Genomic DNA, 26477 nt, shown 5'->3' with positions numbered 1-26477 from the left:
TATTTTGCTACACGAATTAAAGAGCTCTTGACAGACCCCTGTATCGTTCTCGTTTACGCTCGTAGTGATACCATTTATCTTCAAATCTCTGTTACGAGATCACATTAATCACGCAAGGTCTTGAATGTGCAAAAGAATTTCCTTCATTTAGTTGAGGTGATACTTTTCTCTCAGCCCTTTTCTTATTAAAAATAGAGAGAAGGGACTGTATTTATAATAACAATCTTTTTAATAATGTTAAAAGTTTCAAGTATTTAATTTTTTTTATGACACGCGAATATATATATGTTTAATTGCTTTTTAAAGAATTATAGGTTCATAGCTCCCTCAATCTGAAATTTATTCAGCAAATTTTTAACGCTGTAGCAAGTTTATTGCTAAGGTAATATTATTAAAACTTTTTTAAATTGTTTCAAGTTAGTTTTTTTTTTAAAAAAAAAACAATAAACTCAGTAAAACTGTTTTAATAATTTAAAATAAAAAGTGTTCTTTAACTTTTACCATAGATAATTAGTAATATAACAATTAATGATATGTTATAACCGTCGTTGAACAGCTGACCCAATATAGGGTTTACGACTACTAATGTTACTGAAACCTTGTAATTTTCAACCCAATCCAGAAGACAAGGGAACTTCTGTCTCAAATATTGGGAGAAATGTGCCTTCGTGGAAGAAATTTTTTTGATGAAACCAACCCGCATTTGCCTTACATGGACAGGAAAACCATGAAAATTTCCAACGATTGGCCTGACGGCAAGTGGACCCATGATCCGTCTACCACTGAGGATATTTTTTGTCAGCTCTGTGGTCGGAGTGAGCCGGGTGCGGAATTCGCATCGACCGACCATCGTTGGAATTCGAATCAGATTCACCTCATTGAAACGCGAACCCTCTATCCCATGAGCCACCACGGATCAATTAATAATATAATAATTTTTTAAAGAATTTTTAAAATTTCTTATAATAAATAAATTAATAAAATTAAATCAAATGCATTCACGAAGGAAAACATCTGCTCCTTTTTTACGTCAGAAAACCTTTTATTTTTTAATAAAAAAAAAACTCTTTAAAAAGCTGACATTATCACGACAAACTTCAATAAAACCTCACAAAATTGAGTAAATAAAAAGCATACCTCAGCCTCAGCTTTGTGCAATAAGCTTCTCTATATTGCACAAAGCATTAAAATTACGTTTCAGATAAGTAATGAATGTTGAGAAATTTGGAAAGAAAAACGTTTGAAACATCCTGCAAACCTTTGAAGTGCTGACCTTAATACAAGTGAGACTTAATCAGAAGGTCAGCAACTATTTTATTCACCATAGCTGTTCCATTTTTTTTTCATCCAGACTGTTGCCATCCAACATATAAGAAATAATTTATAATCATCTAGCTTAATCGATATTATCGATTAAGAATAAAACTACACGTTTCTCAGCTTCAAACCTAAAATATACAGAAATGTCTCGGTCAATAGTAGAAATACCAGAGATAATGTTTATTATAACCATTTGTTTGGTGAAAATCTGGATATTTTTGTTTTTAAATAATATTCAAATCTTTCAAAAAAAATGCTTCAAAACCTGAGAATTTTTCCCCACCTTAAAGTTCTGATCAAATAAAAAAAGCGTCTTCGTAAGCTTATTTCATAAACTTCATAACAATAATTATCTCAATTTCCTATTGTGGCGTAACTACCACTATAAATATTAATTATCAATTCACTAGTATATAAGATATGTTAACTTGAAACTATCGAGAGGTACCTTTTCATAGATGAAGGTTGACATAGTCGGTAATTAATTCTCCTTACAATGGTGACCTTCGGAAGTGATATGAACTTGAAAACATTGATAGATGGTCCACATTAAAACATTTGAATTGCTGAAAAATATACTGCTCAGAAAAAAAATCCCGCGAAGTAAATAAAGTCTCCTGGTTAAAAAAAAACACAAAAAAAATTGAGAAGGAAAAAAAATCAGCGAAATGCTATACACAAAAAAATGGAGGGGAAAAAAATTATGAGCGAAATGTTATGAGCAAAAAAAATGAAGAAAATATAATGTGCAAAATTAATATAAATGAATAAACAGCATGAATCAACTAGTGGTATCTGTTCATCGAATTCTATTACAGATATAATTCTGATNAAATTTATTGATCTCACTATAAATATTAAATACCAATTCACTAGTATATAAGACATGTTAACTTGATTCTATCACGCGGTACCTTTTGATAGATGAAGGTTGACATGGTCGATAATTTAAGCCCCTTACAGTATAATTTTAATTCAAAATCACTTGATAAAGTTAAGCCATTCGACACATTAGTCAATAAAAATTAAAGCAATGCTGCCAAAAGGCCCAAACCAGTTTCAAATGGAAGCTAGCCATTGATGAAATTGTGATGCACAGAAATTTTTCTTCGTAATTTGCGTAGTAGTTTATATGTAATTTTTACTTAGTAATTTTCTTGTTAAAATAATGTCTTGAAATATTTTTGTTTTTTTCAGGAATGTCCCTACTTTTTATCATGATCCTGATGACGACGAATATGAATATATCTGCAGCCTGGACAAGGACAGTGGCAATCACAAGTGCATTGACCTTCCTCCGTATACTTATGTGGGTAGGGCGTGCAATGGAACGGCCTTACCATTCAGCAGCAATTCTCCCTCTGAGACGCATTGCGTGAATTGGAACAATTACTATACCGTGTGCCGGGCGGGAAACAGAAATCCCTTCAAAGGGGCCATCTCTTTCGATAATATTGGATTAGCATGGGTGGCTATTTTTTTAGTAAGTATGGACATTGAAAGTTTATGAGCAGTTGTCGCTACTGTCTAGCTATCGCGAGATGAACCTCACTGAGAGCTGCTCATCTTGTAATTGCCAGACAGTGGCGGCAACTGTGCGACAAAAAAGTGACATTTAAGTATGTAAGCCACAAAATGAGCCTTACTGAGAGCTGCACATCTTGTGGCTTACAATCTTAAATGTGACCACTCGATACACTTACTTATGTTGAGAGGAAGTTCAAATATTCAACACCCATTCTCTTAGGTGTTCAAAAACTATTTTGTGTGAAGGACTTGCACAAAAAGTTGACTAATAAAAGGTTGCATTTAGCAAGTGGACGGCAAATTTAATAATATTTGTCTAAACAATAGTGCTAGATTAATGCAATATTAGAAAGCACTCTTTTTTGTGGATATAATCGTGTGAGCTGATGAAGAGATTATATCTCTTCATTTTTTTTTCGCCTTTTTATTATTTTTTTGAATATTTTTTTTAAAATATTCTTAAAAAATATTTTTTTTTCTTTTTTCATTAATTTTTTATTATTTTTCATTTTTTTTCTATATTTTAATAAAAGTCCATTTAAAAAAAAATTCTTACGAAAGTAAAACTAATGCTCACAGAATGAATTTATATAAAAAGCATACTTTAATTAGTAATACAAATTCAAATTAAATAATTTAATTAATGAAAATTTGTAACATTTAAAAAAATATCAAAAATTAAAACAAAGCCATTATAATATGAGCTACGATTAAGTATTTATTTGATATTATACTTCAAATATTATCTCTATCGATTGAATTATTAGGTTGCTTTGAATTCAAAATTACAAGACTATTAGTAGTAAAAGTTACGNAATTATCCTTATCTATACAATTCATTGAAAAAGTCGTTGCAATGAACCATTAATTAATGGTTACGAACCATTTTTTGGCCAATAAGGCTTGTTTTTTAGATGAAGAAACTGTTAACAACTAAAACCGAACAGAGATTGGTGCCCTCTAGTTTTAATAGGATATTAATTTTTGATTATTTGCTATTAAATAAATCAACAGCCTTATTTTTGTACCAAATTTTTTCACAAATGCATAACAAAAAAATATTGCAAACATTTTAAACTAATATAGTTATTGGCACTTTTTTTATATTGTAGGCCTCATTTATTTTTAATTTATATTTTAGGTGATCAGTCTAGAAGGCTGGTCGGATATTATGTACTACGTACAAGATGCTCATTCATTTTGGGATTGGGTTTACTTTGTCCTGCTTATAGTGGTAAGTAAACCCTTTTTTTTAATATATACTAAATTTCAAAGCATTTTGATTTTAGATACGTTGTGAAAACTTTTTTACAGAATTCTCATAAAGCAATTGGTGAAATAAATGCATTGTGTTTTAAAAATTTGATATTTGTCGCGGTTTCCATCACTTTAACTCCCTCCTTCTCTCTCTCTCGTGAAAATGTCGGGATGAGGTTTCGCTCTCTATTTCTCGCTCCCGTGAAATTTCCGGACTGGAGTGTTCAGTAGTAACGCGCCAATAAGTATAAAAATAATTCATTTATTTTGCCCGGAAAAAATTTTAGTTCTCATTTTATTCACCAGATGGCAGTACCAGGACATATTTAAGGTAATTGTAGATAGTTAGTTTATTTTAAACTAGATATCAGCACAAGATGTTTGGATGTCAGAAAACAAATAGGCACTTTTATGACCGTTTTCTTGAAAATTAACCAATCGTTAAGGGGTTAACAATCATATAACATCGGTCATGAGTCAAGTCCATTTATTCCGAAAACTGTGCATTCCGTCTTCTTAAAAAATTATTTTCAAATTCATCATTAGCATATCACTTTTTTTCTAAATCTTAAAAATCAGCGTAAAATCCTCAAACGATATTCTGTATCAAGCGAAACGTTAAGTTTATTTCATATTTATTATTCATTTTCTTAAAATGTAACCTTACTTCCTCAAACTTCAAAATTCAATGTATGCATTTGAATATATGCTTAAATTGAATTCTGTAGTGACAAATACAATATCTTTATTTGATATTTTAGTCAGAAATTTACTCATTTTCTTTTCACATTTTTACTAATAGTACTTACTCACTCGATTTGTTTACTTTTTATTGCTTTTGCTTTTATTTTATGAAATCCTAACTCTTCAAAATCTAATGCCTATTAAGACAAAGCAACTTGTCATGAACTGATGGACAACTTTACAATGGATCAGTGCTTTTATTTTCCAATAATTGCATTAATATTTCATCCTGCCTTCATTTCAACAATTCTCCTTCACATCAATAATTCCTTCATGCTTCATTTCATTAATTCCGCGAAACTAGGGAAGAAGAAAAAATAATGAGATCTTCAATCGAAATTTAATTTTAATGATCAAAAAAGCACGTATTTCATTTAAGTATAATTTCAAACAATAATTTTAAAAAAAAAAACGTAAATTCTCTTGAAAAAACGAGAAAAAAATAAAATAAATGAAAAAAGAGAAAGATAGAGAGAGAGAAAGATTTTTCTAAAATTGTCACGAACTGACAAGTTCTTTAGTGGAACTGTCACTTCAATTCTAGCAGCTTTCTTCGAAAGAGCTGCTCCATTATTAGAAGTCTTCGGAAATGTGCTCTTTTGTAAAAAAGTAATGTGCATGTGAGAGGAAAGTGAGAGGACACATAAAAAATAAGGCTAGGAATTTAATATGAAACTCAATGATTTTATGAGACATTAAGATTTTGATGTGACAGTATTTAAAATGAAAAATAAATATCATGAAAAATTTCGATAATTGATTACGTATTAGTTTTCTTCATTATACCCAGTAAATATATTAGAAACGATGAATGTTCAGAACGAAGAGCACGATTTATTTATTAAAACATCGGAAAATTATTCAAAAGTATAACATATGAAACAATTTTTATATTTCTTCTAAACATACAGTGAAAACTGTTAAATTGACTCCTGGTAAATTAGCGACCTAACCATATTAACTTTTACTTTCTGCTTAAAGTTTACTTTTATTATCAAGAACTGAATTCATCCTAAATACTAAAAGACGGCAAAACCTCATAAAGTATAACCTAACTAAGAAATTAATCTTTATAATGCTTATATGTCTCGAAAAAACAACAACAAAATTATTTAATCTGATCAAAATAAAGTAAAATAAAATAAAAATGCTTTAAAATTAGATTGACTAATCTTAGCAATTAACAAAAATTGCTCTGAAGAAAAAAATATAATATTTATGCTTTTAGCTTTATTGCATGAAATAATTGATAAAAATGGTAAATTAAACTTCACCGCTGCCATCTATGAAAAAAAAATTTAAAAATAATAATAATTGAAAAACGCAAGTAAAAAGATTCAAGCAAAACATTCCACATTTGGCCAAACAATATTTTTTTCTCTACCGACAACAGCCAAAACTTAAAAAGAAAATATACTCCTCATGCACTCGTTAAATTTAAGTGATAAAATAAGTTCATTCTGTTTCCACGTAATTTTGATACAAGAATGAAGAACTTTGGAAGACAGTAATTTATAAAATTTTAGTGCCTCCATTAGATCTAACAAAAGTCAAAACCTATCTCTGCTCACAACAAAATAATTTTCTCAACTCAAAAATTTTTATGATTATCCAATAAATGATAAAAAAAATTCTTTTGCATTTAAATAATTGACGTAAATTAAAATCATGCAAGTAATATTTTCTACCGTTATGAAGGTTTATTTTTCTCTATAAGTGTTAGTATGATTTTTTTAAAAATTCTTATTCATTGGTGTTACTGCTTACCTAAAACTTTAAGTGACATCTGGAGAAATTTTTTTTAAACATATATCTCACTATGCCATAATTTTTATCTCAATTCCTATGGTGTAAATGACTGCAATAAATTCTTAATATTTATTTTGATTTTATGGTATAAGAAACGTTGAAAAACAATCTTTAATTAACATTACAATAATCATATACTCAATGAATTTGCATTATCAATATGTCGGAGAAGATGGTGTAAGTATTCAATGGCATTGATAAATCATTCTTAGCAAACACAATTATCAGTGCCTGATTACTCGAACTAACATAGACGGATCAAACAAGTTGGATGAGATTTTCAACTAATTATGCTCGTGTAGAAAGATGATTACTCAGATGCGATATTTGTTGGATTAACCCCATTTGCAGCTTTTTCACCCGGACTCAGAATGTAAGAAAATGCATCTGCATACAAATTTAAATATCAACATCTATATAATATGTAAGGATATTTTATAATACACACTCAAACCTGTTTTTGCGCAGTCTTTTCTTATTTTTGTTTCGCGCGGTGCATCAAAATTTCAATTAAATTGAACATAATTGACGACTCAATAAAAAAATTGGTAAAATCCTAAAATAGCCCACCTATTGGCGATTTTTTTTAAATCTCGCCAAGTTGGCGAATATTGCTGGGATCAACGTTGCTTATTGATTATTAAAAAAATTCATTTAAATTACTACTAATTTATTAAAATATTTTTTAATAATAAAAAATAAATAATAATAAAGAAATCGAAAAAATAAACCATTTTACCACTTTTCTAACGAAAGTGTGAATACGCGTGGGTATACATATGGCGAGGTATACATGTATAACCAATCAGGTTTAAGAATTTAGGTGATGTGGTCGAGGTGTGATCGGACGTTGAAAATAATCTCCCCGAAATATCTCAAAGAAACCCAGTTTGGCGAGACTTCCAAAAAATTTTCAAAAACAAATTTTAACACATTTTAAAAGTATTGCGTCAGCAAATTACATTACATATGTATTGAATTCTATAATCGCATAATGTGATGGGATACCTGCAAGTGTCGAAGTGTGGGTATCTCACCCCTTATTGGTTCTTGAAACGTGATACGTATTTGTTTACGTTAACAACTGCTCTTTCCTTTCTATTTCGAGTAAGCCAAGCCGTTAATCATCATTTCTCTTAAGTGACACATTCTATATTCTTACACAAAGATTCCTCGACAAAGATTTCAATTCTTTCTCTATATATTTCTTTCTCTATATATTTCTTACTCAACACAAAAAAAACACGTAGAGCATAAACAAACTAATTATGCATCGAAGTTGCCAGGTACACAAAACAAAAGTATATCACGGTTACAGTAAAATACATAAACATTTAATAAAGCTAAGTTAAGTGAAGGACATAGAATAAAAAGAATTATATTTCTATAAATTCGATGTGTGATACGTCAGCACAAAAAAGAATATAAAAAAAAGCAATTATATAATTAATTCTTTAAAAAAATATCCGTTTATAACAACCGTAGAAAAAAAAATTTAAAATCAGCTCACATTTATACAGAAGTTTTTTACATTTGTAATTAGTAAATAGTAAATATAAAATGAGTAAGTTAATTGCATTCTCATATACTAATTGAATCTTCCTTTTGCAGAACTATAATAATAAACTTTCATCATATTAATGAGTTCTTTTTAATAACAGACACTATTATGATAAATCATCTTATAACAAAGTAACTCTTAACAAAAGGCATAGTTTAAAATGATATAAAATGTATACAGGGACAGTAGTAACAAATATAATTTCTTTTTATTCAAATAACTGTTTTTTATGTAAGCTGTTTTTAAATTAAAGTGGGTACTATCTAAATTTTAATTAAATTTCTTTGATATAAAAGCGAAGCGAAATGAATAAAAAAAGAAGAAGAAAACTATGCGAGGTTTTTAAAAATAAATCTTGCGTTTCATTTTTCGACTGGCTTAATCAAGTTGAGGAAAAAGCGTCTTTTAAATACAAACCCTTTATTGATTAGGTCTATTTGTAACCAACTTTGTAAAGCAAGTTAAATAAATAAATATTCTAGCATTTTAATATGAAATGAAATAAATTAAAAAATTTTAGTTCGAAAACACCAAACTAGAGTAACCGGTTATAAACTTTTTATAATCTCTCGTCGTAAAAAAAAAACTCTTAGTTTTAAAAAATTTGGTTCGTTATTAAAAGTTTTTATTCGAGTAAAATGCATAAAAAAGTAAGCCAAAAACGAAAAGAATAAATGTCTTTCTACTTAAAGAAAATACGATCGCTTATTTTTTTATTGTTTCTTTTCAAAATGGTGTTTTAAATAGCATTTTGAAATTCCTTTACGTGACTGTTAGAAATGCAGAATAATTCTCTCAAAGGGATTGCTAGTACCTTTGATATCAGATCCAAGCGAGCTCTAAGCGTCAACTACTCCAAACTAGATCAATATTAAGCCTCTTCTCAGCCTCATAAATGTCTGTGTCTTATCTCGGTCGAGTTTAAGAACTAATATTTGCGAAAATGGGGATTTTGTCGTAAAATCAGGAACTTCTACAGCCGGGAGGAGAAAGACGGGTCTATGTGAAACCTTCCATATGTATATAAATACTTTTACACTATCTTATATCCCAAAGGCGATTTTCATTTTAGAGATGTTAGTAAGATAGACCTTTTGCTCGAATATAAGTTATTTATTGAACCTTTTATTTTTAGAGATACAGAATTTATTTTGACTTTTATTAGACTGAATTGCTCTATTAATACTTAGGTATAAAATTATATAAAGAGAATGAGTTAATTGTTTTATATAGTTGAGTAAAAACAGGTTTAGTTTATTTAGTATTTGTGATTTCGCTTCTTATAATAATGAGAAAAAAATATTTCAGAACATTTGTAATAATGTACAAATAATTGAAGTAAGTCGAAATGTGTTAAAACAAATTAATATTTTTGGTATTTTTGGGCTGAAGTATAATTAATTAAAAAACAACATAAAAATTCCATATAAATTGGGCGAAAATTTGAAAAGTAAACGGACCATTTTATTGAAAATGCCAATAATCTGCCTAGGTATTGATGATCTGGCTTAAGACATGCTCAATTTTGCAGTTTTTAATCGGAGTTTTTTTCAATTATTCAAATATTCAAACAATTTTCAAATATTTAAAATAGTATTTCTAAATTTGATTTAAAACGTTTTTGACCATCATAACATATAAATAATTAAAACATGATATAAACGACCCGATAAGCGTGTTCTTATATTTTTAATTGTAAAACCAACAACAACTAACTTCTAAACTGTTATTGCTAATTTCCTAAATATGGTAGAATATTGTTACTGGTTGGTTGTTATTAATATGATGAAAAAAATTATGTAATTTAGGAACAAATATACCTAAAAATAGTCAATCCATTTTTTAGTTAAATTTATAATTAAAATCACTTCGAAAAAGATTATAATTTTAATTTTGTCATCAACGTTGAAATTATAATCTTTTATGTTCTTTTTTTCCTTATTTTTCACACGCGTCATTTGCACATGTTTCTAGACAAAAAATTAATTGTCTTTGGCAATTATGGACCGATATTCGCTTAATTTTTTTTAGCTATTAACTATATTCAAAAATTAAATTTGATAGATATAAAGCATCATCACTTTTAAAAAAATAGTAATATTCTGCTCTAAACTATAAACTCTTGATTACCTCGTTCCACGTCTTAACCTCTGAAAAACACACTTCTAGAAACTTTGTAGTTTTACCATCACTAAAACATTCTTAGGTATTTAAGCTTTGATGGGATTACTTAATAGATGCAGAGCATGTAAGTTATTTGGTAAACGGAAGTGATTTTCGAAAGATCACACTTATTCTACGTGCTCGAAGTCCCGCAGTGGACTGATCGTTAAGACACGTTTCCCAGCAGATCACCGAAGTCAAGCATCACTGGCTGCGGTCAGTGTGCGGGTGGGTGACCACTTGGATCAGTCTGGGTAGGGACCGAGGGTGTGCGGTATTGGTCTTTGCTAAACTGTGCTACCATAAAGTGCTCGACTTCGCGTGCAGGTCGTTGAGCTACCGAAGCAGGGATGCCATCCCCTCTGCGGAGGACCAAAATTGTGATGGCATGTCTTCGGATCATCCTCAGGGATGTTTCCCAGACCGTCGCCACTAGCCCATTGTGCAGCTCTAGTGCGACCTAAATGAACTACAACAACTACGTGCTCGAAAATGCAGCTAATTTTCAATATTATATAATTAAATAATTCTGAAAATATTTTTTTTTCTTTTGATTTAGTAGTTTTGTGATTTGTATGAAGCTTTAAAATTTGTGTTTACGTAACATTTAAAAATAATACAGTCAACAGCATGCCGGTTTATGTATGCTTTATATTAAGGTACATACACACATTTAATAACTTTAACTTTTTGTGTTTTTCCCACACTTTTTACCCCCATGAACTAAATATTTTTTATTGTTTATGTTAAATTATTTTCCATAATTATTTATTTTACTTCATTTGAATAATTAAAATAATTTTGAAACTAAGATTTCATGTAGTAATGCATTGGTATTGCATTTAACATTACATCACATTGTAAAAAAAAAATTCTAAATAATTATTAAATCTATTCATCATTGTATTTAAATAGATCATAATATAACATTATGCATGATCGTTCTTACGTTAGGTGTAATTTAACATTTGAAATGCTTATATTATTTTAATTTGTTAAAACCTGAGGTCCACGTATGTGGACTTAAAATTATTAGCCCCCTGAAATTGTAATTCGTATTTTGTTTACCATACTATGATTTATGACAGTAAAATAGAAATTACCTTATTATGACTTATGGCCCTAAAATAACAAATGTTTGAGACAAATGATTGCCCCGACTCAGCATTTCACACGAAATTTTATTCTGCTCTCATTGGAAGTTCTCTCCTTCCCCCATAACCCATGTCTCCTCCTCCCATATCATAAGGGTCCCGCAGTTGACTGATCGCTAAGACACGGTTCCCAGCAGATCACCGAAGTCAAGCATCTCTGGCTACGGTCAGTGTGCGGGTGGGTGACCACTTGGATCAGTCTGCGTAGGGACCGAGGGTGTGCGGTATTGGTCCTCGTTAAACTGTGCTACCGTAAAGTGCTCGTCTTCGCGCGCAGGTCGTCGGGCTACCGAAGCGGGGGTGCCATCCCCTCCGCAGAGGATTAAAATTGTGATGGCATGTCTTCGGATCATCCTCCGGGATGTTTCCCAGACCGTCGCCAATAGCCCATTGTGTAGCTCTAGTGCGACGTAAATTAACAACAACAACAACCCATGTCATAAGGACACGGATCCCAGCAGAACACCGAAGGTAAGTATCACTGGCTGTGGTCAGTGAGCGAGTGGGTGACCACTTTGATCAGTCTGCGTAGGAACTGGGTGTGCACGGTACGGGTTCTCGGTAAACTGTTCTATCGTAAAGTGCTGGACTTCGCTCGCAGGTCGTCAGGCTACCAAAGCAGGGAAACCTTCCCCACTGCAGAGGATCAAAATTGCGATGACTTGTCTTCGGATCATCATCAAGGATGTTTCCCAGACCGTCGCCAATAGCCCATTGTGAAGCTCTAGTGCTGCGTAAATAAAGTACCTACCTACCTCCTTCCCCCATTTATTCCCTACTTTCACTGTGTCTTTTCTTGCTGATTCTATATTCATTATACACGTGTTGTCCTACAGATAAGAAGCGTTGCAACCTAGTAACATGTCGATTTCTCAGCCATTTCAACTATAAAACAATTTTTATTTATTTGTTTCTAAGTGTGAAGGAAATATGCTTTTGTAATGTTAAAATCAATGATCTAGCTGATACATGCGTAGTTAAAATTGCTGTTTTCTCTTTCTGGCAGATTGGTTCATTCTTCATGATCAACCTGTGCCTCGTTGTCATCGCCACGCAGTTCTCGGAGACAAAGAAACGCGAGATGGAACGCATGCGATTGGAACGATCGACCATGAACTCCAGCAGCAGCATTGCCAGCAACACTTTTTCCGAACCTACGGGTTGCTACAACGAGATTGTCAAATACGTAGCACACCTTACACGGCACGTCACTTTTTATGTTCACAACTGCATAATTTTTTGAATATCTAGAAAAGGCATATGAATAATCTTGTTTTTAACACTCAACATATCATAACCGGTCAAATGACCGTTTAAGAACTTTTACATCGAAAAAACGCTTATCATCTTATCATTTTTGCACATTTGACTTCATGACTTTTTCTAACAATTATATACAGTTAATATTCTTTTAATATATATTTTTTTGTATTTTGTTTGTTTCGAATAATGCTTGTCGTATACCTATTTCTACCACAACCGGTCATTTGACCGGGAGAACAATTTATTGCTTTATATGGTTATCTCGTCAGAAATTACGATGTTATGCGTGTTCAACGTATTGCATTCGATTAGTTGCACATTTCTGCAAAGACTGTTGCGTAGTTAGTTCAATCAGAATAACTGTNATAATTATACGAATTATAATTCTTATAATTCGTATATATTCTTATAATTATTAGAATAATTATAAGAGTTATAGAAATAATAATAATTAGAAGAAATATGTTTGCGGAAAATGTACAATAGAAACACCATGTATATGTAAAAAGTACGTATTCTTTGTGTTTGTAATACATAAAAATTGCCAATATACAATTCTGCTTAATTATAATAAAGTTTTTTCAGTTTATTTCCTTCCTAACATCCATATTTCATACATTCAATCACGAAACATAAAGTCCAATCATTTGACCGGCTATGGCAGAAATAGGTATACATTAAGTGTTGGTATGTTTAGTGTTAATGTATTTTAATTTTTTGATGCTTGAATTTTTAACTTTCAGGTACTAACAATAAGCGTTTTAACCTTTAGCCTAGCAAACATTGACTCATTTATGAAAGATACGCTGTTATATCGCTTAATTTAAATATTATTCTGTCGCTGTCGAAAATGAATCTTATTTATTCATAATATGAACTACAATCTTCATTTAGAATCTAATATTGAGCAAACAAAGGAACGCTAGATGGAACGCCTGCTCTTGGAAAAATTGATCATGAACTTCAGCAGCTTTGCCAGCAACACTTTTTTTTCGAACCTACCGTTAGCTAGAGTTTGTTCACCAGGAGTTGTCACTTGGCTCCACCTCCTCGGGCGTCATTTCAGCGCGGGAGTAAGAGGACAAACGTCTCCGCACTTGAAATAGAGACAACCCTTAACGCGTGCCAAACACTAACAACGAATTCTTTATCAGTCTCTTACTTCGCTTTATCATCTGCTATTTTACCTTTCGTTACTCTAGCTAATTAAATATATTTTAAATTTAAAAACTGCTGTTTTCCCAGCAGAATGTCTCAAAAAGTGAATAGTTTGTAAAAAAAATATTCACTCAAGAGAGAGAAATATCAATAAATTTATGAAATAGTTGATGTCAAAAAAATGCGCTTGAAGATTGCGAAAAAAATATTTTTGTCATACGATCGCCAAATAGCAACCTTGTTCAGGATTGTTCACATCCTTCTCCCAAAAATAGCAAAATAGTATCGTAGGATACCACGGAGACAAATGCCAACTCTTGGTGAACGAACTGTACAATAAATTGTCAATTACGTTGCACATCTCACATGGCATCCATTTTTATATTTAACTTCAATTGCATAAATTTTAAAAAATGAAATGCATTTAGTAATAGTAAATCTTCGCTCATCTGAAAAACTATGTTCTTTATGCGTATCAATTAGCTCTATAAAACAATTTAGGAATAGCTAAAACCAACAGAATATGCTTTTCTCGAATAAGACACATACAGAGATACATATATTTCGATTACGATGCTTGACTTAAAGGCAGATATTGTTTCATTTATGAAAAATAGAGCGTAATGTCCTTTAATTTTATTAATATTTTCTAACTGCAGAAAAAGAAATCAGATTTACCATTCATCAAAATTATGCAACCAGTAATGATTTATTGTCTTTGAAGCAATGCAGAATAAGTCGTAAAATCAACAAAACAGGCTTAAAGCCCAAGAGAGATATTGATTAACCGGGATTCTAGCAATTTGGAGAATTCAACTTATACCATAATTAACGATTATCCTCAAACAACATCCCGAAATGCAGAGAAATCCGCAAATAACGCACTTTTTAGTGGCTTTATTCTGTTGTTTTCTAATGTTCTATCGACGACTTCGGTCACGTGAGCAATATTTAATTGTTTCGAAATCGGAAGTCTGCACCACTAGCACTTTTAACAGCGATAAAAAAAAATTATTATTTTATAAAAATACTATTTTCTTTTATGGTGCTGAAAAGGGGTTTAACATCGTCCACTTTCGAATCCCGTATTCCAAGAAAAAAAAGGAAAAAACTCAGAGGTGAAAACAATCAACTACAAGGAATTCCAAAATAATCATCTGCCTTTTTTATTTAGTCCTGCTGTGCCGATTTTTTATAATGCTCATGTTAGTCTGATTTTTTATGACTTGTGCAATTTTTTTTTGAGATTATGGTTTTGAAGTTAATCTAAGTTGTTCAAATCATTTTAAAGTTTTAACTTAAGACAATATTTAAATAAACTCACCAGCTTAATGCATAACAAAATTAAAAGTGAAAAAAAAAGAATTCAGACAAGTTGAGCCATGATTGCTCAGGGGATAGAGCGTTCGCCTTCCCATGAGGTGCACCAGGTTCGAATCCCAGTGATGGCTGTTCGATACGAATTCCGCAGCCGGCTTGCACCGACCACAGTGCTGACGCAAAATATCCTCAGTGGAAGGCGGATCATGGGTTAGAATTTGACTTCTTTTTTTCCTGACACTTAAAATAGATATTTTCAAAAATAAACTGATGTTGCATTTTAATTTAATACTCAACAATTTGTCTAAATATGAAATAAAATATTTATTCTAATATAAAAGTTTTCAGCTCCGAATAGAGAAAAATATAAGATTAAAAGCATTAAACTAATCAAAGAAAATAATAAAAGAGTTTAATTAGAAATTTTNTGTAAAGCAAATACGGGTTAGTTCCATCGAAAAATCCCCCACGAAGGGAAGTTTCCCCCAATACTTGATCCAGGAGTTCCCTTGTCTTCTGAATTGAGTTCAAAATTACAAGGCTACGGAGATCAACATTAGTAGTCGTGAACCATATTATTGGGTTGGCTGTTCGAAGACGGTTGTGAAATAAAATAAAAAAAATTTATAAAATAAAATAAGGTTTATTTTTAATAAAAGACAGAATGTACTAGCGTGGTCAAAGTAACCTTAATTATACAAACTTTAAACGTTCTTGTGCATAGGATTTAATACTGAGTAATTGTGAAAAATTGAGATAAACTTTACGAATAAATTTATATTTTAAGTATTTAAACTGCTAATAATCATATCATGTAGCTAATTATCATGTACTCAAGACAGTTTAAATTTAAACCTCCTTTTTAGATAGATTAAATAAGAGGATTTTTTAGAACTTCATTAATGAAATTATTTCAACTTNTTATTCTACTCTCTCTACCCAGTATTTCAACTCTATGGTTAGAGTCCCCTTGCTGTCAGGCTAACCGTGGGAGGTTCCTCTCCATGTAAAGCAAATGCGGGTTAGTTCCATCGAAAAATCCCCCACGAAAGGAAGTTTCTCCCAATACTTGATCCAAGAGTTCCCTTGTCTTCTGAATTGAGTTCAAAATTACAGGGCTACGGAGATCAACATTAGTAGTCGTGAACCAAATTATTGGGTTGGCTGTTCGAAGACGATTGTGAAATAAAATAAAAAAAATTTATAAAATAAAATAAAGTTTATTTTTAATAAAAGACACAATGTACTAGCGTGGTCAAAGTAACCTTAATTATACAAACTTTAAACGTGCTTGTGCATAGGATTTAATACTGAGTAATTGTGAAAAATTGAGATAAACTTTACGAATAAATTTATATTTTAAGTATTTAAACTGCTAATAATCATATCATGTAGCTAATTATCATGTACTCAAGACAGTTTAAATTTAAACCTCCTTTTTAGATAGATTAAATAAGAGGATTTTTTAGAACTTCATTAATGAAATTATTTCAACTTTATGATATAAGTGAAGACACATACAGTTTTATTAATAAATATTGACCTATAAGACTGTCACTTGAATATTTATAGAAAAACACTCATTCTGAAGAAACTTCGTGTCAAAAATTATTTCGAAATTTCATGATCCAAAACGCTGCTTTTTCTAATACAATGGTATTTAATAAACACATTTGAGTTTTTTATACGCCGTGGTAGGAAAATTCTTATTTAACAAAGATTTCGATTAGATTTCGAAAGATTAGAAAATTCTTATTTATATTATTAATCTGGAATCATACATAAAGCATGACTTTTGCTACCCCTTTAAAAATCACCCACGAAACAGAAAATATACCTTTTTTTATTCAGTTTTCTGAGAAAATTAATTATTTTCAAAACTGCTGCAATTTCGAAATAAACATTGTTTTTCGATTTGCTGTAGTTGTTACAAATTCCTGATAGATTCAAATAGCACCATTTTGATTATGAAATTTCAAATTGAGCTGCTAATACGTAAAATTTTCAGTTGAAAAGACTGCATAGATAACAAAGCATTTAATAAAAAGTAACCATTTAATAATTCATAGATTTCCTAAAAGATTTCTATCGAATTGTTGACGTTGCAGGTGCGGAAGAAGGCGACTATTGCTTTGGTATAAGCACTTCCGGAGAAAACGACGTAAAGAGGAATGTGGACGGACAAGCATGTCCTTAAGGAGGACACGTAGATCCTCGTCTCAACATCACGGGTCCTGGTCATCATCAGAAAGGAGATCTTCAAAACAACGGAGATCTTCAGCATCCCTTAATGGCAACAGCCAGCAAGGAAATTCCAGCCGGAAAACATCGACCCATGTCCATCCTGTGCCAGAGATGGCCGTCCTCCAGGTTCCGTTCGCGGAGAGCCCTCAAGCTCCATGCGCGAGTCCGGAAATATCTGACATCGATCTGATCGGATCCCCAAGAAAACCCAAACTTGAAATACCTCATCGGGACCAACCCTCCTTCAGTGGCAGTGAATACATCTTCTCCACTGATTCATCAGGTATACTGATTCATCATTATTTGTCATTATTATCATCATTATTTTTCCATTATTGTCATTCATTATTTTCATCTTTATTTTTCATCATTTTTCATCATTCTCTATTCATTCATCAGGTACAATGATTCATTATTTTTCATTATTGTCATCATAATTTTTCCATTATTATTATTCATTATTTTCACCATTATTTTTCAGCTTTGTTTTTCATCATTATTCATCATTCTCCATTGATTCATCAGCTACAATAATTCATTATTTTTCATTATTATAATCATGATTTTTCCATTATTATCATTCATTATTTTCATCATTATTTTTCATTCTCCACTGATCCATCAAGTGCTCTGATTCATCATTATTCATCATTCTCCACTGATTCATCAAGTACTTTGATTCATCATTATTTTTATTATTATCATCATTTTTTTCCATTATTATCATCATTTTTTTCCATTATTATCATTCATTATTTTCATCATTATTTTTCATCATTATTCATCATTCTCCACTGATTCATCATAATTCTTTTTCCAAATATTTGCGTGAATACTGTTTGATTCTCTTTGAATAAATTTCTTTTTTTATGTAGTACCCACGCTACCACAAGATGTACCCAAAGACTACTCTCCTCGAGTGTCCATTTCCCATGAACCCGGAAGGCGAAGAGTATCTAGCGGCAGTTCCAGAAGAACATCACGGCTCACGTGCGCCCAACTACTTGCCCTGAGTGGCACACAAGGTGCCGCTCTGGCCGCCAGTTGCAACTTCGCAGTCCACAGAATATGTTCCGGTATTGGAAGAGGTGAGTTCAAACTCAATTCTCGGTTTATATTTCCGTGAACTCATTCGTCTTACAAAGCCCACTAACCTACACTGGTGTAGTAAATTAAGAGAATGTGCAGACTTGGTCGATTATCTCTAGAACAACAGGACCGATTTTAATGAAATTTGATATGTACATACATTGATACAATGCAAAACAAATAACCATCCAGCAATTGTAATACACACACATGATCGTGCATAACACTCGTTGGAGTCGGAAGATATGAAACAGCGGTTGCAGAATAAACAAAAAAAAATAGGTTAATAGGGGGTATGGTCACCTCTTACAGATATACAGGCCTTGCAGCGTGTATTCCATACTTGAAATAAGGCAGAGTTTATCATTTCCAGTGGCAATTGTCCTGAATTGTGTAGCAGCAATTTTATACCTTCCGACCCCAACGAGTGTTATGCATGATCATGCGTGTGTATTACAATGATTGGATGGCCATTTATTTTGCATTGCATCATCATTGTATTTTGCATTGTATGTACGTATCAAATTTCATTAAAATCTGTTCAGTAGTTCTGGAGATAATCGACCAGGTCTGCAAATTCTCTTAATTTCTTACAACAGTGTATACATTGCTGAGTTTTTGTCTTATGCCACTGGTCAATACTAACATATCAATTTTAAGACAGATGGGTGCTCTTGTTTTCCAGTGGCTCTATCTATGACCAAGAATTCAATTTCTGTGACACACATACGTCACAGCCCATTTTACAGGGAGGACACCATCACGCACCATCCATCCATCCACAGTTCACAATTTTGACCTGAACCAGGGTAGGATCTATCTCCCATTCAGTACCCTCAGAGGTCATCGCTGAATAAAAAATTCAAATTAATTTTTTACAATTATCCTTTGTTTATTCTAAGATAGAAAGCTTACCCAATAAATATTGATAGTTACTTTGTGATTTTCATAAAAAATATTTTATATTGTAAATTATGCGTGAAATTCGTTTTTCTCGCAGAAATGAATGAAATAAAGAAGACAAAGATATTCTCACGTGAACATAAAAACGAACATAATCTATCAAGTTTTAGATGTGGTTGAAGTTAAAACATATTCCATCAAAAAAGAAGGGATTGACCTTTCAGCGCGTTGAGTTTGATTTCTCCTCCCTTATTTTATTGTTCAAGACAATCAATGGAAAAATGACAGCACACTATAAATGATCTGCTGCTGCTTTCAAGAAACTCTGATTTAAAGTTTAAAATTCAGAAAAAAAATTCCTCTTTTGATTTTTTTTTTCATTGAAAATCGTTAACGTTATCTCTCTTTTTATTCGAACAAAAGAATATTAATCGATTTCGTTTTATTCTTCGTCTAATTTTTTTTCTTCCTTTTCTGGTCGTTATTGATTTTAGCAAAGAGCCGAAGCACTCCGGAGCTGGGCAGTGTCTGGAGCTGGAGCTCTAAATTTTTTCCATGTTAATGAGCTGTTTTTGTCCATTTTCATTTTTAGAATAAAAGTAATAATTAATGCCTTTAATTAGTATTTCAATTTTATCAGTTTTAGGGTTTTCTTTTTTTTCAGAGATAGAAAATATCTCGTAAAAAACATGACTTTTACACTACATGACCTGATCTCAACACTCAGCTAAATTTGAATTTTTTGTGTGAGCTGATATTTAATAATTTTATAACCGTCGTTGAACAGCCAACTCAATTTAGGGTTTACGGCTACTAATGTTTAACTCCGTAGCCTTATAATTTTGAACCCAATCCAGAAGACGAGGGAACTCCCGGATCAAGTATTAGGCGAAATTGGCCTTCGTGGGGGAGAACTTTTTGATGGAACTAAATCGCATTTTCGTAACGTGGAGAGGGAAAACAAAAGAACCTTCCACGGGTAGCCTGACGGCAAGGAGACTCTAACCCATGATCCGTCTACCACTGAGGATAATTTACGATAGTATTGCTGTCGGTTCGAGCCGGGAGCGGAATTCTAATCGACCAGCTATCGATGGAATCAAACCCGTGTCACCTCATTGGGAGGCGAGGGCTCTATCCTCGTGCCACCACGATTCGCATGATTTCTACAATGTTGTTTTCGAAAGCTATTAAGGCATAAGGGGAGCGATTGCTCCTGTTTCCCAGTGGCGCCATCTGTGGCCCCAAGAATTCAGCCTCTGCCACACGCATGGTTCACACTTCGTTTATAGGGCGGACCCAATCATACATCCATTCATTCACAGATCGTAATTTTGACCAGAGACAGAGAACGATTAATCTCCAATCCAGAGCCCCCAGTAGAAAAATTTGCTATGGGAACATGGAGGACTTTGTGAACTGACACATTTAACATGCACTAGTCATTTGCACTGCACGGGGAGTCTTCGGCCGGCTGGATTCGAACTCCAGCTGTGAGTCCAGCGTCCTACCAACTAGGCTATTCCAGGCCATAGTTTTATAATAAAAACTAATTAAAACCTGGAACACAAAAGCGCAATGCATAAATATATTGCAAAATTGCCGTACCTCATTCGTGGGGGGGGTTGATTTGTTAAACTTGAACATTTTAAGCTGACACAAAACTCATCACACAGGTTAGCTACACAGCTGTACCTGAGCATAGTTGTTCCCAAGATATACCAAGACGCGACGCAAGCACTCGTTGCGACACACGCGACACCTATTACTGTGGACAATAGAATGGCCTTTACTTAAAAAGCAGCCTTTAGAAATGATACATTTTTGGTTCCTATCTATCATATTTTAATTTTTATTTTCATTTCTAAAAGTTCATAACTGCACAATTTCAATTTTTAAAAATAAATATTAAAATATTAAACTTTACTCCCTGCCCATAATTTTTAAATTGTAATTTTCAATCTTCAATTGTAATATTCAATTTTAAAAGAACATTAGCTAAAATACGCAATTTCATCTTTTTTTTTAAATAAATATAAAAATTATAATTTTTATTTCTTTCCAATCGTTTCTTAATTTTAATTTTTGATTTTGAAAGTTTATTATATTTGGCGTCAAAGAATATTACTTTCATAAAATTTATTTTATTAAACAAATATTCTTTATAACTTTACNGTTGCGACACACGCGACACCTATTACTGTGGACAATAGAATGGCCTTTACTTAAAAAGCAGCCTTTAGAAATGATACATTTTTGGTTCCTATCTATCATATTTTAATTTTTATTTTCATTTCTAAAAGTTCATAACTGCACAATTTCAATTTTTAAAAATAAATATTAAAATATTAAACTTTACTCCCTGCCCATAATTTTTAAATTGTAATTTTCAATCTTCAATTGTAATATTCAATTTTAAAAGAACATTAGCTAAAATACGCAATTTCCTCTTTTTTTTAAATAAATATAAAAATTGTAATTTTTATTTCTTACCAATCGTTTCTTAATTTTAATTTTTGATTTTGAAAGTTTTGCGCCAAATAATTTTACTTTTATGAAATATATTTTAATAAATAAATATTCTTCATAGTTTTACTATTAAAATGTTCAAATATTTATGAATAATAATTAATGTTAAATGTAAACACTCAATAATTATAAGATTAACTACTTTATTAAGGATATGAATAAAACAAAATATTCAGCAGATATTATCTAATATTATAAACTATTTTGGGAGATATTTAATTTATTTCTTACTCCAAAATAAAATTCTGGACTAAAATCCCTTAATTTTAAAAGATCTTTTTTCGAATATTCTGAATTTTGTAAACGAGAAAAAAACTAACGAGATTTAATATTAAGACAATTAATTATACTAATTAACTCCACAAAAACTGTACCATGTTCTCTTAAAATCTTTTGTGAATACAATTTAGCTGAATAAAAAAAAACTTTAATTAGGTATCGATTTGCTAAGATGTTTTCTTCTTTAAAAATTGTAAAAAAACAAAATGTATGTTTTCTACATTAAGTTTTTATTCTTATTGTTGTTGTTTAAAAAATGCCTTCAAAAATGATTTTGTAATAAATTTAATGAAATATATTGCTATAATTAACTTGGGATACATAATCTTTCTTTTATAAAGATATTAAAATGTATTTACTTGAATCTGGAAAAAAAATTATAAAAATCCTTTTTGATAAAAAGGAATTTTAAAGGTTAGTTTATGAGTAATATATAATTTTTAATATTCTTTTTTTCTATTTGGATGTTTTCTCGAAAAAATATAAAAATCAAGACTAAATTACGGTTTTAAGGACTTTTTAACGTGATGGCGAAAAATTTAATTTTCTTGGAAATGTTTAAAAATAAATATAGTGTATCACAATTAAATATGACATGGAAGGAGACGTTCGTTTTCCGTCTTATTAAGAGTTAAAGTGGTTGGCTGGTTTAAAAAAATTTCGATTATTATCGAATTAAAATAAATCAAATTTATAGTAAAAAATTTAAATTTAGTAGTTTATTAATTTTTTAGATTATTTTCATTAAATCCGCAGTTAAAGTCTGTATAAAACTTTACAAATCTTTTGAACGATATCCTCACTGATCTAAAACCACTGAGTTGTTTCTCACCAAACCCAGACTTTCAACCATATTTTTATTCTACCTAATTTAATAAATCTTATAACAATAAAATCTTATAAAATATCTCATAACAGAACATTTTCCTTATTAACGAATGTAATTTGATAGGGGAATTAAAACGTCATATAACTCCACTCCGTAAACGTCCACTTGAAAATTAATTTTCTCTGTGCATTTATATACCCATAAAAATTTACAATACATACAAATTACTGACAAGTTTTGTCAACTAGATAGAGAAATAGCTTCGATTATAGTACAGTGTCATATAAGCAAAGGGTGTCCCAAAATTAAAGCAAGGTTTGAATTAAATATGAAATACAGTGTTTAGTCATTAGATTGCTATTTTTTTCATTGAATTGCGGGATTAGCTGTTATTGACAATGTCAACCATCATCTATGAAATGGTACCCCACCTTAGAATCGAGTTAACATGTCTTATATACTAGGGAATTGCAATTGTTTTTATGTAGTGGTAGATACACTACAGTACTCCCCCACCAGAATTATATCTGTGATGGAATTCAATGAACGGATACCACTAGTTGATTCATTGCTGCTCTGTGAGAAGCCGGGAGAGCTGTATTAAGATCACCGTACTTTTTGAGGACTGATTGTGAGATCTGTATTAAGTTCACAATCGGGGTCGCTCCATTAGCAGTCGAGAGAAATATGTTGTACGTTGCGTGAGATCAAAACTGAGTAGCAACGGCACGAGGAGATGACTAATGTCATAGTCACAAGTAGCAAATCAACTTTGCAATGTTAACCATCTATCGAAGTAGGCGTTACTGTCTAGGTAGGCTTGTAGGTGACGAAGTGGGCGTTTCTTTTAAGGTAGTCATGTTCACAGCACGTTCGGGTCACCAATGTGGGATTAGCTGTTATTGACAATGTCAACCTTCATCTATGAAAAGGTACCCCACCGTAGAATCGAGTTAACATGTCTTATATACTAGTGAATTGGAATTGTATGTATGTGGTGGTACATACACTACAGAATCATAAAGTACACAGACATAGTTCATGAAATAACACATCAGGCAAATGGCCTTCACGGCTTTGCTGGTACATACGCACACTTTTGTCGAAATTTTTCATGACCTTTCTGCGTAATTGTGACTGAATTTCGTTAATGCGGTGTTTAATTTCCTCTTGTAATGCACTGGTGGTTGTGGGCTTGTTGACATAGACCTTTGACTTCAAATAACCCCATAAGAAGAAATCTAATGGTGTTAAATCACGTGATCGAAGGGGGGGGCAATTCTGATCACCGAAATGAGAGATTACACGACCAGGAAATGTCTCATGCAGTAATTGAATTGTTGTAACTGTTAAAAACACGTTGTATCGTATAACGCTCCATTTTTACTAACCCTAAACTGTCAGCTGCCAAATTGTTCTTTTTTTCAGGGTTGCCAACAATTTACTGCAAAAATGGATTCAAATTCAAATCTTGTGTTGATTTTGGGACGCCCTTTAGATAGACTGGGCTTTATTATCATTATCTTAAAAATCATCTTTAACATACAAAGTATTGCTCATTTAAAAAATTTTAATCTAATCTAGTGTTGTACAATTCAAAAAATATGACAGTTCTATGCTTGAAGCTACTCAAATTCAATGTTCCATTGTCGAATATTCAACAAAAATGCCTATTTCACTGAGTTTTCTCAAGTCTAAAAACAAATCCATCATACTGTCTAAGTTTCGGCAGTAAAATGGCTTTCGAAGTCGAAACCTTCAAGCATTTTACGTTAAAACTGAAGATGAATATACTCATACATACACTATGAGAGATCGATTTCGGTTTATTTAATGTCGTTCGAAAAGATTCAAAGTATATATTCGTTTCAATGATTCTTTCCCGTGTAGTATTGAATAATTTATTGAAGGGGCATTCATATTTCATAATCTCGTATTTGTATATTCATTCCAAATAAAATAAAATTGCAAACAGATTTGTTTACCAGATCTTCAAAAAATTCTCACACAACGCAAAGCTTTATTTGTATTAAAACTAGAATTAAAAATGGCATGCAATGTTTCGAATAAGCGCTTCAGTATAATCTTCTCTTTTTACGTTTTTTCACCCGAAGATAAAAAATGGCAAGATGATGGATAAAATTTTTAACCTTTATTTATTTATTAATTTTATTCTTTTGTCAAAAATAGCATTAAAATAGTTTTTTACTCTCAAAATTTAAAAACAAATCCAACATACTCAAGTAAAAAATTTTGATGGTCTTCCATTGATGGACGTACATGATAACCATCAATAATTCCATCATGAACCATTGTGGTTTTTGATGGTAACCAAAATAAGTAACCAGCACCCTAATGTAGGAATTCGGACAGATTTATGATGGTCCAACATAAGAATAGCGACTTGTTTTGATGGTTTTTTGCATTGAACCATCATAATTTTACGTCATAGTTTCTTAAAAATCAAATGTTGGAATGATCGTGAACCATCATCACCCCAATGTAAGAATACGGCCTGATTTATGATGACAAACATAAAAAAAAGAAACTTTTTTGATGGTAACTGATGGTTCCTGAGAGCCAACAAGAATCCCCATTAAACCATCATGTAAATATATAGTTGCAACCATCACGGATCATCATGGATCATCATCATTGATCCATGGGAATAAAACTTCTCTTGATGGTTAACCATCATAGAGTATAAAAGTGGCATTTTCTATCATAAAATGATGGGCGTTTGTTGACATATCAAAAACAATGAACGCATAAGAGAAAATATTGGATGATGGTAACCATTAAATGATGTTGGACCATCATGAATCGCACGGAAACCAACATAAACCATCAAAACTTTTTGAAGGGACCATCAAGAATTTTTATGTGGGATATTGTCTTAGTTTCTGTAGTAAAACATCTTTTTTAAGGGAAATTTTTCAAGCATTTTGTCTTGAAATATATATATATATACATAGATGCCAACTTTCGAGCACGATTTTCCCCAGTGGTAGTAAAATGGAATTTATATTACAATTTCAGGCAGAAACATACGTTGCATTTTGAAAGGACTTTTACGGACTACAGCGAAAGTATTGCATATTAATGTATATGCTTAATATTTTTTAAGATAGTGGTGGTTAAAAAGATTATAAATTAAGTTTATAAAATGCAAAGAATATATAGAAAGCATCCATTTTACTACCACTTTAAAGATAGAAATAAAATTTTACGCCAAATGCGTAAAAGTTGGCAGGTATGTATATACTACTTAATTAAAAAAAATCATTAATTTATGANTAGTGGTGGTTAAAAAGATTATAAATTAAGT

The 26477-nt window shown here is 31.5% G+C and overlaps 1 protein-coding gene and 1 long non-coding RNA gene across 2 annotated transcripts in view; one reads left to right on the top strand and one right to left on the bottom strand.

The window, feature by feature from the left end:
- The window catches only part of LOC107441470 (voltage-dependent T-type calcium channel subunit alpha-1I), a 313139-nt gene that overhangs the window by 184591 nt on the left and 102071 nt on the right, over nt 1-26477 (top strand). Inside the window, exons 5-9 of the mRNA XM_043045682.2 lie at nt 2518-2803; nt 3989-4081; nt 12542-12738; nt 17385-17803; nt 18396-18608. Coding sequence (XP_042901616.2) covers nt 2518-2803; nt 3989-4081; nt 12542-12738; nt 17385-17803; nt 18396-18608 — 1208 coding nt within the window. The remainder of the gene's footprint in view (nt 1-2517; nt 2804-3988; nt 4082-12541; nt 12739-17384; nt 17804-18395; nt 18609-26477) is intronic.
- On the bottom strand, nt 5026-10528 carry LOC122270007 (uncharacterized). The gene is made up of 2 exons (XR_006225540.2): nt 10349-10528; nt 5026-5148 (listed from the first exon to the last, which is right to left on the bottom strand). It is a non-coding gene; the product is annotated as an uncharacterized lncRNA (long non-coding RNA).

The sequence above is a fragment of the Parasteatoda tepidariorum genome, chromosome 3 (genome assembly GCF_043381705.1).
Source record: "Parasteatoda tepidariorum isolate YZ-2023 chromosome 3, CAS_Ptep_4.0, whole genome shotgun sequence".
Lineage (NCBI taxonomy): Eukaryota > Metazoa > Arthropoda > Arachnida > Araneae > Theridiidae > Parasteatoda > Parasteatoda tepidariorum.
Note: the sequence above shows the minus strand (reverse complement) of the source record. Positions and strands in the feature narration are given on the sequence as shown.